This window comes from Lissotriton helveticus, chromosome 4_1 (assembly GCF_964261635.1).
Source record: "Lissotriton helveticus chromosome 4_1, aLisHel1.1, whole genome shotgun sequence".
In the NCBI taxonomy this organism is placed as follows: Eukaryota; Metazoa; Chordata; class Amphibia; order Caudata; family Salamandridae; genus Lissotriton; species Lissotriton helveticus.
Window position 1 is genome coordinate 1625035571 of NC_136063.1, and position 18813 is coordinate 1625054383.

Below are 18813 nucleotides of genomic sequence, written 5' to 3' on the forward strand. Positions count from 1 at the left end.
GCAGGCTAGAACTCCCAGCAAGGAGGTTCAGGGAAGCTGGAGGTGTAGTCCTTTTGGACCTGGGACTTCAGAAACAGGAGGCCAGCTCTGCTCAGGACCTTGGAGACCTTTCTTCAGATGGACCCAGCAAACAACAAAGTCCTTCTTCAAGTAGGGGACACAGCACACAGCAAAGTCCCTTGGTCCTCTCCTTTGTAGAAACAGCAAACTGCCGGCCAACACCAGACACACAGCAAGGGAAGGACTTCTCCTCAGTCTCTTCGGCTGATCTTCTTTGGCAGCGATTCCTCTTGATCATGAAGTAGTCTAACTTAAAGGGGTTTTAGCTCTCATATTTATACCTCAAAAGTCTTTGTTCTCTTTGTGTGAGGGGTCCTGGACACAGTCCAAACCAGTTCTGGGTGCACTCTGCCAGTACACAACTTCTTCCTTTGTCAGTGTGGGCCAGGGTCTTCAGACGCACCGCATTGTGGAAGGCAGGCAGAGCCCTATTCAGGCCCAGGTGCTACTCCTCCCACCACTCCAAATGCAGATGGGCCTATTTAGCCTAGTGCTGACTCACCCAGACTCCTGGAGCCACCCCAGCCCCTGTCAATCCAAAACCAGTTGGTTAATCCACAAACAGGCAGAGCCACACAGAAGAGTTGAACAAGAAAATAGCCACTTTCTAAAAGTGCTATTTTCAAAAAAAGAATTTAAAAACCATCATCACTAAAATATGTGTTTTCAAATTCTGAGTTCAGGGATCCCAGACTCCATTTTCTATCTTACTTCTGTGGGAAGATATGCTTGTAAAATGTTACACAGTATTCCCCATTCTGTCATATTGGCAAGATAGCCGTTCAATTGTGAAAAACAAAACTGGCAATATTTCACTATCAGGACATGTTACACATACTAGTGCATGTCCTACTTTTCACATGCACTGCACCCTGCCCAGTGGGGTACCTTGGGCGTACCATAGGGGTGCCCTAAGTGTAAGAAAAAGGAAGGGTAAGGCTTGGCAAGTGGGTACACTGGCCAGGTCATCATGGCAGTTAACAAACTGCGCACAGGCACTGCAGTGGGAGGCCTGAGACTTCTTGTAGGCCTACTCATGTGGGTGGCACAATCAGTGCTGAAAGCCCATTAGTAACATTTGAATTAACAGCCCTGGCACACTGAGTGCACTTTACCAGGGACCTACTGGTAAAATAAATATGCCAATCATGGATAACCAATCACAATAACAATTAAACCAGGGAGCACTTGCACTTTGGCACTGATCAGCAGTGGCAAAGTGCCCATCGCATCTAAACCAGCAACAACTAAATCCAGCACAGTGTCAAAAATACAGGAGGCAGAGGCGAAAAGTCAGGGAAAACCGTGCCAAGGATGCCAGGTCTAACACACCCCTTTTGATCTTTATACACGTGAAAGAGACAAAAAAGGAGAAGTTAGGCTTATAACTAAGCCAATACAAGGGCATACAATCTAAATAAACAAGCTAATGTAAGCCAATCCAATTCATAGACATGAAAACACATTTATGGATTAAAGAAAACAACCTAATCAAGACCCATTCAACTAGACATCACTGGGCAGATGGCAGCAATATGATAGATCAAAAAAAGTTGTGTGCGCATGGACCATGCGGGCACATCCCAAGGAGGCACACCGGGGTGGTTCAAACAAATGATTCCGGTGTTTTCAAACTTGATTGTTTATTTTCATGATGATGAATTATTTTTTCCATGATATTGTCGTCATATCAATAAAGATTCATAATATTCAATCCATAATGAAAATGTTCAGCGAAGTTTGAAAACACTGGAATCATTTGTTTGAACCACCCCGGTGTGCCTCCTTGGGATGTGCCCGCATGGTCCATGCGCACACAACTTTTTTTGATCAATACTTCAGGCGTTTTGACGGAAACGCTTCCAAGAAGTGCACCCAATTGATTAACTTTACTGGTAAAGTTTTACTAAATTTGAACTATTTTTGCAGTGCACCCTCACCTCCTGTCTTTTTAGCAATATGATAGACGCATCAGTTGGAATGTAAGAGTAACTGAAATGACTTACAATATATTATAAACAAGAGGGTAACTTGTAAACAGGTCGGACAATGTAATTACAAACAGAAATATTCTAATAGTCATATAGAGTCAATAATCTAGAGAATCCATAATAATGAACGTACAACAATCAGTAGAGCACATTATATAGCAATCATACTATTCCATTCATCCGAAGAGTTAAGCCCTTTATTGACAGAATCATACCTGGAGAGCCATTGTCATTCACATCTTGTGAGGAGATGTTCAGGGTTGCCCCCTCATGTAGAGAGGGAAGGTTTGGTCAATTGTTTGCCAAATTAAGTCATTCTCTGTATATTTTAAGGTGGAGAAATGAGCAACCAAAGAGGCATTCTTAACCCCACATCTGATCCTACTCCGGTGTTAGACAATAAGAGTCTTTATCGTTTGTGTGGTTTGTCTTGCAGGGACAATGGATGGCATAAAGAACATTCATTGAGTAGTAGTTTGTGAACTGTTTCAATGGATAGCTGGTATCATTATGTTTAAAAGTCTTAGTATTAAAGCTTTGGGAACAACCAGCATAATTCTGGCATTTAAAAAGGCCAGTAAAAGAAGTCAAGCCCCAGCTGGTAGTGACAGATTGGTACGAAGGCATTTTGGAGACCATGTCATAGCGTGGACTGAATGATCACCCACGTTCAGTCAGATAAACCCCTAGGGTTGTAACTGATGTACAAAATTAAAGTATTCCTTTCAGTAGGTTTTCTGTACAAGGTGGTACTCATTTTGCTGTCTCATATCATTAAGTAGAGATCAAGAAATTGTCAATTGTCAGCTTTAGCCTCAAAAGTAAAGGTGAGGTATATTTGTGTGGTGTTAAGCCAGTCAACAAAGAGAGTTAAGGAATCAATGTCTCCCCACCAGATAAGAAGGATGTTCAATATAACATTTACATAGCCAAATGTGACACTGAAATGGGTTAGAGGGACATAGAGAGGGTCAGAATTACAGTTTTTTCTAGACTGTCCACATACAATATAGCAAAATTTTGAGAAAAGCAGGCTCCAATAGAAGCACCTTTTTTCTGTACGTAAAAAGTATCCTTATACAGAAAGCAGATGCATTTAAGGGCAAGCTCAAGGAGCTCCACAACAACATCAGTGGGAACCTGTGCAGGTAAGAACCTTGTCTCCAATAGATTGTGGATGACTTTAATACCATCAAGTCGGAGGATGTTAGTATATAACTACTCAGTATCAAGTCCTACCAACAAGTCAGAGTCGACACCAAAATCCATATCCTCTATTTGTCTGATAATGTCCATACTGTCCCTAATGAAGGAGGCTGTGAGAGGAACAAATTCTTGATCATGGTGACTATGTATTTGCCCAGCAGTTCTAGAACTGAACCACATCCCGAGATAATCGGGCATCTGAATAGGTCTTTGGCATTTGTATGTATAAAGGGCATAACATAGATCAATGAAGTATGGGGATAATTAATGTTAAAAAAAGATACTCTTTCTTACTGATAATGTCCATATCAAGAGCCACTGTAGTTGCACTATGGATATGGGATTGGATGTCTGATAAAGAATCACATGGTAACTGACGATAGTGGGTGAGGTTGGTTAGTTGTCTAGTAATCTCAGCACTGTACATGGCATGGGCATTAATCAAGACCCCACCACCATTATCTGCAGATTTAATAATCAGATCATGATTAGATTTTAAGTAAAACAAGGCTTGTTTCCCAAATATGGTTAATTGTATGGAACATATTCGATCTCTTGTTTTAATTGCATCACTTCCTGCAGGAAAGTCAGGATTTCAGGGGGCATAGTGGAAGTTGCTGGATGGAAGGTGGGTTGTGTAAGAAAAGGAGAAATAGTTATACAAACATTATCGGGGCAGTTGGCATCAAAATAACAGTCTAAAGAACTTCAAAAGGGCTTTGTGTAGTCCCCAAAAATTATTGTCAGTTGCAGGGACAAATGACAGCCATTTACATAAAAGATTTTTTTCGTTGTCTTCTTGGGATATGCAGCAGTTTGTTTCTCAGTCCACTCACATAGCGGGCCATACCTTAGATATCTAATTTTCCAATTGCAAAGTCTCCATTTCTGAGGTCAAAACTTTGACCTGACCAATCCATCCCTTGATATATTTTCAATTGTCTTTGGACCATGGTCCTCGGGTATGTAGGACACTCTCTGCTGTATCACATTATTATTGGGCTGCTGTATCATCGGCTGAGTTAGGTGCCACCTTGAATCTACATCCTCCTCTCTTGAGCAGTGATATGGAGGCAGATACAGGGGCAGTTAACTGCTGACTTGTCCAGGCAGCCAGTTAAATGGCTCCCATTAAGGCAAAATTCCCTGAAAAGCAACCGTCTGTCCCTTTGTTCAATGAGGAGCTCAAGGGGCTGCAGAAATGTTGTAAGACATTGCAAAGAGTTTGGAGATGCCATTACCTCCAGCTTGATAAATTCAGATATAAAATGGCCTTAACCAACTCTCATAAGCTGTCAAAAAAGTGCAATCTGAATTTCCTACTGCTCATATAGATATATCAGACAATAAATCTTGTACGTTTTTTAAAATTCTAAAGACATTTACCCATCCAGACGCCCTGCTCAGCCCCTGATACCCTCACTTAAACTCTGCTCTCAGCTCTCTGACTTTTTTGATATTGAAATTAAAACTTTTGTTGACTCTTTGCCTCTGATGGCTAAAGACTGATGACCTTTTAGCCCTGCAAGTGGTGGGAAGGCCACCCAAGGGTCGATTGCTGCACGACTTTGTTCCCATCTTATTGGAAGATTCTGCACATGCTCTAAGATCCTGTAAATATGGGTCACTGGATGAACCCTGCCCCCTCACATTTTTGCCTCTAATTGTGATGCTATTAACCCAGTTCTAAACTATCTCCTGAATCATAGTTTCAGTCGGCCATAGTGCCTAGTGGCTGGATTCAAGCAAAGACAATCCCATTATTAATGAAACCATTATCTGATAAAATGATTCTTGCTAACTATCACCCTATCTCTTTGCTCCTAGCCTTCACCAAGATTTTGGAGAAACTCATTATTAAAAATCTTTTGGCTTGTATAGAGCATAATGAGATATTTCACCCATCCCAGTCAGGCTTCCGCCCTGGCTTCAGCACCGAGGCCACATTATTGGAGGTAGCAGACACAATCAGGCTAGCGATCGATCAGGGGAAACAGGTTGCTCCGGTTTTCTTGGATCTATCTGCAGATTTTGATACGGTCTCACACGCCATTATTTTGCAGCAACTCTGGGCTGCATGTTAGTGGATCTGCACTGGCGAGACTGAGTTGCTTTCAGATGGGGAGGTCTCAATCAGTGTTGATGGTCCCATATGCTTCTGAACCTAAGGCATTGGTTGTGTATATGACCCCAGTGGCTACCCTGATTGAATTGTTTGGTGTACATATATTGTCTCATATGCTGATGATACACAGCTACATCTTACATTGGATCGAAAATCTCCCAATAACATTAGCAATTTTTTGACAGCTGTATTTCAGTGGATGCATAATAGCAGTCTCCAATGCAATGCTGGCAAGGATGAGATTTTGCTGTACGGGTCCCCCAACCCTACCTGGGACAAAGATCTGTGGTCACAGGATGTCCCTACTACACCCCCTTGAGCAGTGGTAGCACACAATCTAGGGGTAACGTTTGATAACTCTGTGTCTTTTGCACCTCAGGTGGCAGGGTTAAGAAGTGCCTGGTTTGGTCTGTTAAAAATGCTAAAACATTTATTGCATTTGCTCCCACGTATGCAGCTAAATATTGTGGTACAGCCTTAATCACTTCTAGGTTGGATTATGCTAACTTACTCTACTGAGGCTTGCCTGCCTATCTCATTAGGAGACTGCAACCAGTGCAAAATGCTGCATTACGACTTTTGTTGCATCTCCCCAGGAGAGTTTATATTCAGCCAACCTTGAAACATCGACATTGACTACCTGTAAAAGATTGTATCAGGTATGAATGCTTAGTTCTTACTCATAAAGCTTTCTTTCGTAAGAGTATCTGTCCAACATATTCATTCCGTACCAACCAACCAACAAGATCTCTTTGGTCCTCTAAATTCTCTGTTGGTAGTAACCCCTCAGTTCAAAAGTAAAAATGGGGTGGCAGTACATATCCTTACTTGGCTGCCAAGGAGTGAAATGCTCTTCCCCTACAACTATGGGCCACTGAGGACATTTTGATTTTTAAAAAACTCTTCAAAACTTGGCTCTTTAGGTCTGCTTTCTAATTGCTGCTTCTACTGGTCTAGACTTCACTATTAGCGCCGGGACACTCTTTGGCGAAGCTGTTGTGTTCTATACATTTTTTAAATATTAAGACAAAATATGATTAGACAAATTGAAAATTGGAATAGTGTCATTTTCAGCATTGATACCATTGGCTGTAATTACCCTGTTCGGGTTAGCGACTGTGGGTAGCCCTATTTGTAGAACTTGAGGCGGGTCTGTCACTCCCTGGATGATTGTATTGAAGATTGCCTCTCCTTCATCCTCTGCTGCTTCAATATGGGTTGGGGGTTGAGGGATCAGTTAAAATCAGTTGAAGTGCTTAAGCACTCTCATAAATCGGAGTTGTACAGTGGACTTTTGGAGGACACAGAGAATGGCAAAGATTTCTGTTTTGTATGTCATCCCCAAGGATGGAACTTATGGGGATTGGTATAGGTTGTGTAAAAATTATCACTAAGGTAGGGGGTAGTTTTTTCTGCATTTATTGGATCTACCTTCTTTTCAGCTTGATCCTTGATTGTAATTTCGACTAAATCATTCTGTCATTCTGTCATTGGAAGGTTGCAGTTCCTAATCACCACAGTTACGTGGCCCTTTCTCCACGCCGGCATCCCTGCTTTATTCATGAGATTCCTTGCCCTTTTATCACCTCAGCTTGTTTTTCCTGAGCCCACTTGCTTTACAACAAATAACTTTTTCCTTGTTGGATTTTACCCTACCCAGGCGATTATATGATACTGAGACGAATCGTTGGTGTAACTGTTTCTCTTCAATTACTTTATCATGGTGTGGTGTGGGGCAATTTTTATTACCATTTTTCGTTTCTGGGTATTCTGATGACCACCTTTACCAATTCTGCCTTGCAGATCTCTTGGAATCCTTGCAGGCAGCAATCCTATTTGTAGTGCATTCTTTAACCTGCTCATGAGCTAAAACTAAACGGGGTCAAAATGTTGTTGACATATACCGTCAGAGAAATGGATTTCAATAGTGTCCTGATAATCTGATAATAGACTGATATAACTCATGCACAATATTCATTGGATGTATCTTCCTTTTTTCACAGTTGTCTTTCTTTCCCTTTGTGTTTCACTTTGTGTTTCACATCGTTGACCGCTGGTTAGGCTTGAGCGGGAAAGCATAACCAAAACCTACAGATAAACAAAAGAACCATATTACAGACAAAGAAAAAGAGACATCAACATCTTTAGCATTAGGTAGATTGCAACGAAGGTCGGGTAGGTCAAAGTTGTGAGGTCATATCAAATAGTATGTGAGGTTACAGTACTATTGTCTCAAGTGGCTATTCAGGATCAGGCCTTTGACTACTGACCCAGAAAGGTAACAGAGCACTGTACAACATCGTCTGCTGGTTCATTTTGTGCAGCCAGAAAACCATTGAAAACTATGCAAAAACAAAGGCAAATGGAAATGGACATCAACACCTTGAACAGTAATCAGATTGCATCATAGGAAGGGGAGGTCAAAGTTGCTGGGTCATTCCAAATAGTTTAAGAAGTTACAGTGCTATTGTCTCCAGGGGCTATTCATGAGCCTGTCTTTCACATCATTTTTAAAAGAAGAGGACAAAGGGATTGTTCTGATTTTTGGCGGGAGAGTGTTCCATATTCTCAGAGCAAGACCAGAGAAGGCGCGGTTGTAAGTTCGCTTCTGTTTTAACTTTGGGGGTATCAGCAGTAGAGTGTTTGAACTTCTTAGCGCCCGATTCCCACCCGATAGTTCAAGTTTATCTGCCAAGTACGTGGGCGTATTCTGATGCAGTGCATTTTGAGTCAAGCAAGTATCTTATACTTGATCCTTCCGTCAATGGAAAGCCACTTCATTTGGAATAGATCAGGTGTGATGTGGTCACGCTTTTTTGAGCTGGTGATAAGTCTGGCAGCAGAGTTCAGAGCGGCTCTTAAAGGGGCCAGGTAAGTTTTGGGGAGTCCGTTATATGTTTCTTGTGAGACATATCTGACTGCAACCGATAACTTGTAATCATTTGCTGAAGGGACTCTATATAGCACCTTGCTTATCTGCAAGAGGGGCACAGGTTTTATGGATATCGAAAAGTTGTCTAAAAAAGTGCAGTACATAAGTTCCTAAGCAAGAGAGCTACTGCTCTCACTAACATGGCACAAGCACATATGTATACTGGGCTTGAACATGCAGGTTTGGTAAATGCTTATACTGTCTTGACAGAATGTTTGTCTGAGAGCACAGTTACATACACTGTGTAATGCGTTAGAAAAATGTAGACAAATCTAAGTGTCTTATTGTCTACTGTTTAGCAATATTCCTCGGTGATGCACAAGCTTTATTAAAATGATAAGACTCATTTATTGTGCATTTAATATTTACTTGAATAAGAAACTGTTATGATTCAGACAGCCTAACCTTAATCTAGTAGTGCATTCCCTTGTATCTAGAGCCTGTCGTTGTCCAACAAAATATGGATTGTTGTTCAGAAAACCAATCCTGTGACACAGTATCCACAGACAAAGTAGGTATGGCATTCTAATTGTCACACCATATTTTTCTTGAACCAGACGTATCTGCTAAATGTGAGAGGATAAGGGGCCATTACTTAGGTGGTCAGGGCCACTCTTTTCCAAAATTATGCTACCTAGTAATTAGGTGGGAGCATGGGAAATTTCACACCGTGGAAGTTAAAACAAGGCCCACCTTCCTTAGGCAAGCATGTAAAGTGAAGCATGTAAAGTGAAGCATGTAAAGTGAAGCAGGGAAAGAGAAGCGGAATGACATGGTAGAATAAGAACAAGCACTATCTGCCAAGAACCAGAAACTCGGAAAATCGTATTGCTAAAAAAGTGGCACCTATCATTATAGCCATCAATCACCACATTGGGCAAGGCAGATACTTGCTACAAATGTTAGGGGAAGCTACTATATGGTCCTGAATGTATCTGGACAGGGAAATGTTGTGAATGGAGACAAACATGGACTCCTACCCACAGGATGGAGCAAGGAACTGCTCAAGCATCTTCTTATTTGTAATAGCCACTGTGCACCTTCACATAGGAAAGGGCCTGCACACATGGCAAGTTAACAAGTGTGCAGCATGTCTTCTGTTTCAAAACTATACATCGCAACAATAATAGCACACAGATTGCTCTGAGAAGGGCATTAGAATCTCCTAAATCCATACTATGTTTGGAGATGTTGTTATCTAAAGTTTGATCCACGCATTGACTTTCCAAATGTTTTTAAATGACTGAATGCATGGTTTAATGTTATGTGTAAACTTGTGAAACGAACACCGGAGACCGTGTGTTTGCGAAAGAATTGACTACAACACTGTTAAGTGCCTAACCAGTACAATTAATAATTTTGAGAGGCTTTCAAACAATTGCAGGTATGCAGTTCCAGCCTGCAAGCAAGATTCTCATTATGTACCTGAAACAAAAGGTGATATGTGGATTGCAGGTGTATCTTTTCTCCTAGGTTTTTGCAGATCTTGGTCAATAGTCTGTGAAACTTGTAAAGCTTTACCATTTCGTTGTTTCTTCTGCATATCACAGCCTCCAATTAAATTTTCTGTAATATCTGTTTGAAAAAAGGAAAAATAATGCTCATAGACTCAAGTAATCTGTTAAAGCAATCTGCTTTAAACATATTGCACTAACATTCGAGCTGAACTATGGCATGCATTTTCATTTTCATATTTATAGAAAAATACACGTGTTTAAAATAGTAATGTAACACATGATACACGTGAAATAGCAAGTTATACATTAATAGATAATATTTGTCAAGATCATAAGATTTCCATAATATACAGATAAATACATAAACTGCCTTGCACCAATTGATTAAAAAAAATCATTAGTACAAGGAGAGAATGATTTAGTCATAAAGTTGTCAATTTAAAACCTTTAACAATGCACTAGGAAAGAGATTTTTGTAGAATTGTAATCCCCCTATATGTTGCATGCAGGTACCACTTGGAAATCAATGCAGTCTAAACATTCTGTAATGATACAACACAATTTGCCTTAAAACATATACATCATGCACAAATCATGCAGACAGTGTGATCAATGATCAATGTGTTCCAAGTTTTTCATATACGTTTTCTCTCTCCTGATAGTTTCGTAATGAAGAGAAGCATTGTTGAGACCCCTTTCCTAAAAAGCAAAGTGTTGCTAAGAAGGACACAAGAAAGAAGTTGGAATATAATGAAAGGGCTTTACATCTAGAATATGAACTCACAAATGTGTTATTTGACCTTAATACTCTATATTTAATTTACTTAACACCATGCTGTTTTGGCTTGTTCAAAAATAAGATGGGACATATATGCAGGTTGGACAATTATTGCTCCAACTAAGTGGCAAATAACCACGGGGCATATTAGCAAGGGCCATATCGCCACTTTAGCGGCACTTTTTGCCGCTAAAGCGGTGATATTCTTAACGCCCTATCAGCAAGCTGTCGCTAACAGCAGTTAGCGACAGCTTTTAGGCGATAGCGACCGGTTTGGGGCCCGCTTTGCATGTCAGCGATATTTATCGCTAATGTCATGAAAAATGGGCGTACCCAAACTGTTAGCGACTGAAAGCAGTCGCTAACACAGCTATCACCTATTAGCAAGGCAGGCAAAGTGATAAAAAAATTGCGCTAAGCGCGATTATCACTACAATCTAACGTCTGCTAAAAACACGACTTACCTGTTTATCCAATGGGAGGTGGATTTTCAGGTTAAGTCCCCATTGGCGTTAATGCGTGAATATCGCTTGATTTCCTGCGATATTCACGCATTTCGCCGCTATCGCTGGATATTTTAGCACAATGGAGAAAACGTTGCTAATAGCATGTTTTCTCTGCTAACATATCCAGCAATAGGCAGCAATAAAAAAAATGCGCTAAGCGCATTTTGCGATATATATCGCTATTCCTTGCTAATATGCCCCCACATTTATAAAGCTTTGCAGAACTTCAGGATGCTATGTTTGCTTTGCAGAAATAGAAGGAGGGCGTTCCAGAACTTGGCAGCCTGGTTTATTTGACCCCTACTGTTAGAAATGGGATTTCTGGTTGGCTAAGGCTTGCATCAAAGCCAGGCAGAAACCACCACTCTAGTCAGGGCAAGGGAGTTACACGACAAGATAACCCCTGTTCACCCCATTGGTAGCTTAGCATGAGCAGTCAGGCTTATCCCGGAGGCAATGTGTAAAGCGTTTGCTCAACACACTAACACACACAGCAGCAACACACTAGGTACACCACAAAAAGGAACTCCACACAAGGTTATATAAAAAATAGCCTCTGTATTACCATAAATACATTAGATCATAATCACACAGATACACTGTGCCAACTGGCACTGGGCAGTATTTACAGGGGATTATATACACATGACAGGGCCACGTGGGCTACTGTCAGAATCAGCACTTAGCAGAATTAGCACTTAGAATAACTGTAGCACAAAATAACAATTGTAGAACACAACCAGTAACCACTGGTAAAAGGTAGGTACACACTACGCAATCCTAATCACCTTAGGCATAGATCACGCAGGAAAACATAAACTCACTAGCATAAACTATACAAGGCAAAACAACCTCCTAGGCATGAAAACACAGTTAGAGGTATCACAGGCATAAAGGCATTGCACATTACGCATAAATCACATTAGGCAATTATCAGCATACACACAGTAGGCAATCACCTAGCGCCAAAACCACGTTAGATCCTGACCCCTGGCCAACTGGCCATCCAGGGGGGTTCAAATGCCCAATGTCCAGAATGTCTGGGCTGAGTGCGCAAAAGATCAGGCCTAAACGTTGCAGCTGCCCACTAAGTGCTGGGCAGCTGTGGCAGGGAGCATGGGCACCAGTGTGCCCCTCTAAGCCCCTGGCGTTGGAGTCCCGCTCTGGCACTCGGAATCCCCAGATGACAAGACGTAGCAGCTGCTGTGCAGCTGTGAGGAAGTGCGTGGGCAGCAACGTGGTACAAATTAGCCCTGTGGAACCCCCACTGGGGCTGATAAACGAAAAGTGCCCAAAAGTGCCAGCTGCCCATAGCAGGGAGATGCAGCTGTAGACGCCCCCAAGCACTTCAGGCGCCTTGCGGGCCCTTCTCTCTCGATCTCCGTTAGCCATGCAATCGGCCCCCGCAGACACTCACTGCCTATCAAGTCCCCACTCACCGGGTCTGTCTGGTGCGGGGTGAACTCTCCGCTGAGCTCACTCGGGTTTTCCTCCAGTCCTGCGGCGGCTGTGGAAGCTGCACACGGGGCTCTCCTCTCTCCACGGGGAGCCCCCTCCTTACGACGCGAAGTCTCTGGGGTCTTCAGTCCGCTTGCCAGAGCGGGGTAGGCTCCCGCCTGGCTCCGTCCTTCAATGTGGGGCTCTCACCAGCACGGGAGCCTCACTGGGTATCAGCATCAACATCCCAGTGTGTGGTGGGCTCCCCCCTGGGTCTTCTCCTGGGGCCGCGTGGTGATTGGGCGGCCCGCACAGCTTCCGGGTAGCCCACCCCTCACCAGGCAACAGCGCCTGTCTTCTGGGTCGTACCGAAAGTGGCTCGGAGGGACTTTGAAACGCGGCTCGGGCCGCGGCGGGGAGTGCGTTTTCTTCTGGCGGCAAATGAGGGGTAGGCTCCCTCTCAAATCATAATATAAAGTGGGGTGGGCACCCGCTCCGAGTACCTAATTAAAATAACGCAGCCACAACGCGGGGTGGGCACCCGCTTGTGGCATAAGCAGAAATGCGATAAAAACGCCTAGTACAGCGCACAGGTGCAGGGTGGGCACCTGCCTTGGAGATAGCAATGGCGGGGGAATCCCACATGGAGCAGCTTCGCGCTGCAAGCCCTCAGCAGTCCTCCTGGGGCAGTAAACAGCGCTTCTTCAGCAATGGCAACAAAAGTGCTCTTCAGGAGGAGAAATAAAGCGCTCCCAGGCTCTGGAGGCACAAAGTCCTGGGAAAGTCTTTTTAAGAAGTAGGGGGGGCAAAGGCTGGGCCCAGGTGCCAGCTAACAGGGCCCTCCAGCAGGGAGGCAGTCCCCAGTGGCGGTCCTCCTGGCGCCCAGCAGCAGCAGTTGGCCCCCCTCAAGTTAGGAACAGAATGAACACTTTTCATGGGCTCACAGACCCTTTTTATACACATATTTTCCTTTGTGACACAGTTGCAGGGCAGAGACATCAGACACTCAACAGGAGGAGGGGCCAGCATTGTGAAAGGAAAGCACCGCCCTGGAGCACTTTGTTTTGCTCAGCCCCTCTCCCTATTTAGAGGACAGGCTAGGGACATCAGTCGCAGCACAGGGGGCGGGCCAGCATTGTGGAGGGAAGGCCCAGTCCTATTCAGGTCCCAGGTGCACTCCTCCCTGCCATCAACATGCAGATCTCCCCATTCACCACCAGGCAGACCCATCCTGACTCCTGGAGCCAGGCACACCAGCCAGCTCCAGCCAATCACAAGCTAGACAGTCAATTCACATTCACTGCACAGGCATGCCAATTTCTAGAAGTGGCACTTCTACTCTAGACACATTAAATCTGCGCACACCATCGCGCAGCATTTAATCTCCCGAGTTCGCACATACCAAACTCGCCCCTGCACTCCTCTCACATCAGGAACTACCATGAACACACATATTCCCCATGCATTCCGATGGGAGGGCAGGCCAATCTCACCACACGCACTCAGACTGCGCACGCACTTTACACTTGGACACAGGGTTAAAGTGCGCAGAAGCCAAAAACAACTAACATTAGGTCTCATTTAAAAGCAAAACGTTTAGGGGTGAACCTGCCAAAAGGGCCAAGTCCATCACCTACCTTTAGACCTCACTTTCCTAAAAGCAGGGACCTGGAATTTGGGATCAACATAGGACTAAGATGTTGTTATGGCTGGTCCCAATCAACTTAAAAAGAACAAACAAGTTAACCTTTCAATGTAGACCACGCTGGCAGGCGGCAAGGCAAAAAGATAAATTCTGTGTTGCACAAAACAGTAGGACAGAGACTTGATTCTTAGTGATGTGTAAGCAGATTTGGGAAGTTTTAATTGCACACAAGATGCTACATTTTGGGTTGTTTGAAGTCTGTATTTGGCTTTCTCTGATAATCTAAGATGAATGTAATTGTTAGGGAAAGGTAACTCAAGAGTTTAATTTGGTAGAGACACTTCGGCCAATTCACAAACATATATATAAAAATATGGGCGGAGATTTACCCCGCAACTGAAAGTATTTTAAGAGTATTTCCTACTCACCCACATTCCAGGCATACCACTGGTACTGTCAGGTGACTTTTACTAAGGGTTCCTATTTTGCCATCTTACGTTTTCAAATGGTGAAGAATTATGCAAATGTACTTTTTTTATAATCTGCTTAGAAAACTCTTCTCTAATACCAAAGCAATGAGGGGGCGGGGGGGTGATTCATTCCATTTCCCATCCTAGAAGGCGAGTTACTGCAGATATTAGTTGGAGTACAACCCCAACCTTTTATAGGTTGGCAAGGAGTCAGAGAGGAGTTGGAGAATGTCCAACGTACATGTTTGTGGGTGTTCAGAAATCTCCAAGGCAAAATATGTCTTTTTGCTCCCTTGTTCGACCCTGTGAGTGGGATTTACTATATGAAATGCTACACAGTTGTGTCAGAGAAATCTGTATTAGTAAATGCATTTGTACCTGCCAGGAACCTTTGTGTAAATTACTGGCAAGGGTTGAAAGGGAAACCCTATATGTATGAACAAATGTACATTGGTGAATATGGACCATTGTATTCATAAGAGTGTCTAACTTCAGGTTTCAGTAAGTTAGCATGCGCAGGTGTCCGAATACCTTAGTACATCAATCCACTGTAGCGTTAGTCCAAAATCCCACAAAAGAGAGCCATCTTGAGTTAGATGAATTACTGATTTATTAGGATTCAACCAAAGGAAGTTTAGCAGCATCCACCATCCTACCTTAGGCAAGGGGGGATACATGTACACAACACATTTTGAATTTAACATGCCATAAAAATGTACGAGTTTGGGCAGTAGTTTGAAGTGATAACTATACACAATAGTAAAGTTGCTAATCTCCACTAACAGGACGATAATTACCTATGCATATATGTACCATTTATTATAGTGTTGACGGGCCATATTTACATTTAGCTGTCCTCTTGTTTCCTCAATGAGGATCTCTAATTTCTTAAAATTTTTGGAAGAAAGTATATCTTCATTCTACATGGAACATACCAATTTGACCAGATTACAAAAATTTTACCAATTATATTTATTTTTTCGAATCCAGAATGCAGGCCAATATAAAATCAATTTGCCAGACAAGGCAGTTTGCGGAGGCCTTTGTCTCTATTTTCTCTCTGATCCCATTCCACTCTCCCAGCTTCTACCTTTGACACGCATATTTTAGCCTAAGTGGTTATTGTAAATCAGAGAGAGATAGAAAGCACATTGCCACCGTTAGATCCTCAGCATTATTGTAATGTAACCAGACAGCCAAACACTCTTGCTTGACAATCATGCAAAAGTGTTGGAAGACCGTAGCCTAGCCCTCGTCAATAGGGGGGTCTGAGAAACGTAGGCCGAGCTTAGATTTTACTACTCATTCTCAGTAGGATATATGCCACCTGACAGCCTTACCACGTATAAGACTTTGAGTCTGCCACACCACCAACATCGGTATCCAAAGTGCGCAGTTTACTGGGCATGGTCACCTACTGTGGAAAGTTCATGCGAAACTTCAAATTTCTCGCTGAACTACTGAGAGACCTCCTGAAATTCAAGTCTGCCTGGGAGTGGACTAGTGCACATCAACACGTATTTCAAGCAGTAGCGCTGCATTGCCAAATGCGATGCAGCGCGCGCAATGAAATTAGTTTTATTGATTTAATTGTCAACTTACCTGCATTCATCCATATTCCGGTGTTTACTACCCTCCACCCTTCCCCTCCCCCGCCCCACGTCACCTCCCGGTAGCACTCCCACCAGGAGCCGCTACTGATTTCAAGTCTGTAGAGCGACTAAACTCCAGTATACTGGCACCACCAAAGCAACTCAACTGTTAGTTGATGCCTGTTCCACCATTTGAGAGGTTCATGCAGATGTTAAGCAAGACACTGTGCATCACTCATGCTATAAACCATAACCCAGAGCAGGCCTTATTCTCATTTCTGAGTGAATACTGCAACAATTCTCATCTGACCACTGGGTGACCACCTGTTTAAAGCTATTTATGTAGGTTGGTTTCTAGCATCACCCCACCCTGTGTGATCTGGTCTTTGGCTCCATCGGATGATGAAGCAATCATGAAAGGTAACAAAGCAGTAATGTTTGTGACAGTGTTTACCATCAAGCTTGAGTATCCGATATCAATGCAGCAGAAGTATTAAGCAAGAACAGACATTAAGGGAGCAAATGTAGGCTTCTGCATGCCTGTGGCTGCTATCTCATATCAGGGAAAAAACTCTTATCAATGCCTGCAGAAATAAACAAAGCCTTCCAAGGAATGTATCATCCTTCAATGGAGTCTCAGATAAAGAAATACCAAGATGTACAAAGAAGACCTCACCTCTTGTGGCCAGAGAGACATGCTGGCCACACCATCCTCTCCTTGGGGTTCCACAGAGTTAGCATATGAACCTTGCTTCCTGCCCGCAGTGACTCCTGCTGAGAGGCTTTATTCCCGTAGCCATGGTGACTATTCAAGGGTTTGTGGTACCCCAAGCCCTGACTTTCGTCAGGAGTCATTCACTCAATATGACTCCTGATCAATCTAGCCAGAGTTTACACGACTTGAAAACGAACTCAGTGCCTTCCAAGAAATAATGACACCATGTTATTTAAGTAAACTTTAGATAGACCCAAGCAGCAGATTTGTGCTGTGGGGTGGTTTATTTTTTATATTGTGCTGCTTCCTTCTATAATTTATTGAGTGATATAATGCTGCACATTTGGCTCTAGCCAGTTTGACACCCATAAAGTGTTGGCGCATGGGGACCAAACAGACATCATGGCTCCCTGTGCAATCCTTTGTGTGATGTTCAACATGTTCGTGATCAGGAACAGAAGAGTACCTAATAATTTAAATGTCTTCAAACAGACCTGATGTGGCAACAGAATATGGCTCTGATAAGAAGATACATCACAAGAGCTATTAGGGAGTTTATATTGTACCACAAGATATGGATTCATTAATTATCATGCACAGAGGGGCAGATTTACAAGCCCCTTGCGCTACTTTTGCGTCACTTTTCTCATGTTAAAAATGACACAAAAGTGGCGCAAGCCCGAGAATGTTTAGCCATAAATTGCGCATCTGTCTCTTCAACTGCAGCTCTGTGGTCAATACGCATGAAACACTTCCCACATAGGATCAAAACTATAACAACATCGTTCCAAACCGACACACTACAGGTGTAGCATACTCATGCAGGCAAGCACTTCAGCAACGACATGGGGTAGTAAGTGCTATATAATTATTGCCATACAATAAAAAATCGCAGTGTCAGGCTTCTTGATTATTTCATTTTTAATGTGGAACCAATTTGAAAAAATATGCACTGTCGATAAAATGTGTACTAGTGGAATGATTTTAGAGTGTTCTCTTGAAGGTGCATAAAGAAATGTAAGAGCTTCACTATGTGCCCCGAAAATCGCTATTGGCCATTCTCCATAGCAACAGTTGCATTAGTCTCTTGAGTAACAAGAAGTTGAATGTGTGCTTCATTAGCAAAGTAATGAATAATTGATATAATTCGACCTTAAAATGGGTTCACATTTTCGTTGACTCATATCAGTGATAGAGTAAATGGCCGATGATGCAAATTATAATTCCTACAGTCTTCCAAGGGTGAGGTGGTTTTATTTTATTGCACTGTGCTAATGTTTTAATGTGCTGCGTACTACACTGACAAATGATCATATGTTGTGTTACCTTGAATAAGTATTGAACATTTGTCTCTTTAAATGTGATTTTCTTTATTCCATATGCCCTCTGATACCTTGTTATATGTCATTATAAGCAGTGTGTCAGGGGGGGCATAACCTTCAATGATGCAGCAAATGCAGTGGCACCAGGGCTTGGTGATGTGAGGTGTCCATTCCACCCCAACCCCCCCCCCTTTAGGGTCAACGAAACCCGTGCTACACCACTGGTGTTGCAAAAGGCACGAAGAACATGAATTTGCAGCTTTACCTTTTTGGCGAAGTTATAATTAATATCACTAGAAGCATATCCAGTGCTTCATCCTGACCGGGGGCGACCGCTGAGCCTGTTGCAGGCGAGGTCGCCCCCACATCGCTGCTCCTGCCCGCTGTCTGCCAGCACTCTACCCGCTGCGCACTTCCTGCTGCTGCCTTTTTTCCCTGCATTCCGCCGTCTGTCTATTTTCCCGTGTCTCCCCTGTTGCCTTCGCCCTGTTCTCTTTACTCTTGTCTCCCCCTCTGCACTCCGCCGTTCGTATTGTGGTAAGCTTCTGCCTCCCCTGTTGCCTTTTTGCCCCGTGTA

At 43.1% G+C, this 18813-nt stretch overlaps 1 protein-coding gene across 2 annotated transcripts in view; it reads right to left on the reverse strand.

Annotated features, from left to right (window-relative positions):
• PPP1R17 (protein phosphatase 1 regulatory subunit 17) overlaps window positions 1–18813 on the reverse strand; it is a 143118-nt gene that overhangs the window by 81070 nt on the left and 43235 nt on the right. Inside the window, exon 3 of one of the 2 annotated variants that reach the window (XM_078685872.1) lies at window positions 9836–9889. In XM_078685872.1, the coding sequence (XP_078541998.1) occupies window positions 9836–9889 (54 nt within the window). Of the gene's footprint in view, window positions 1–9739; window positions 9890–18813 lie in introns of both variants that reach the window. The other variant, XM_078685871.1, reaches the window with a different exon arrangement.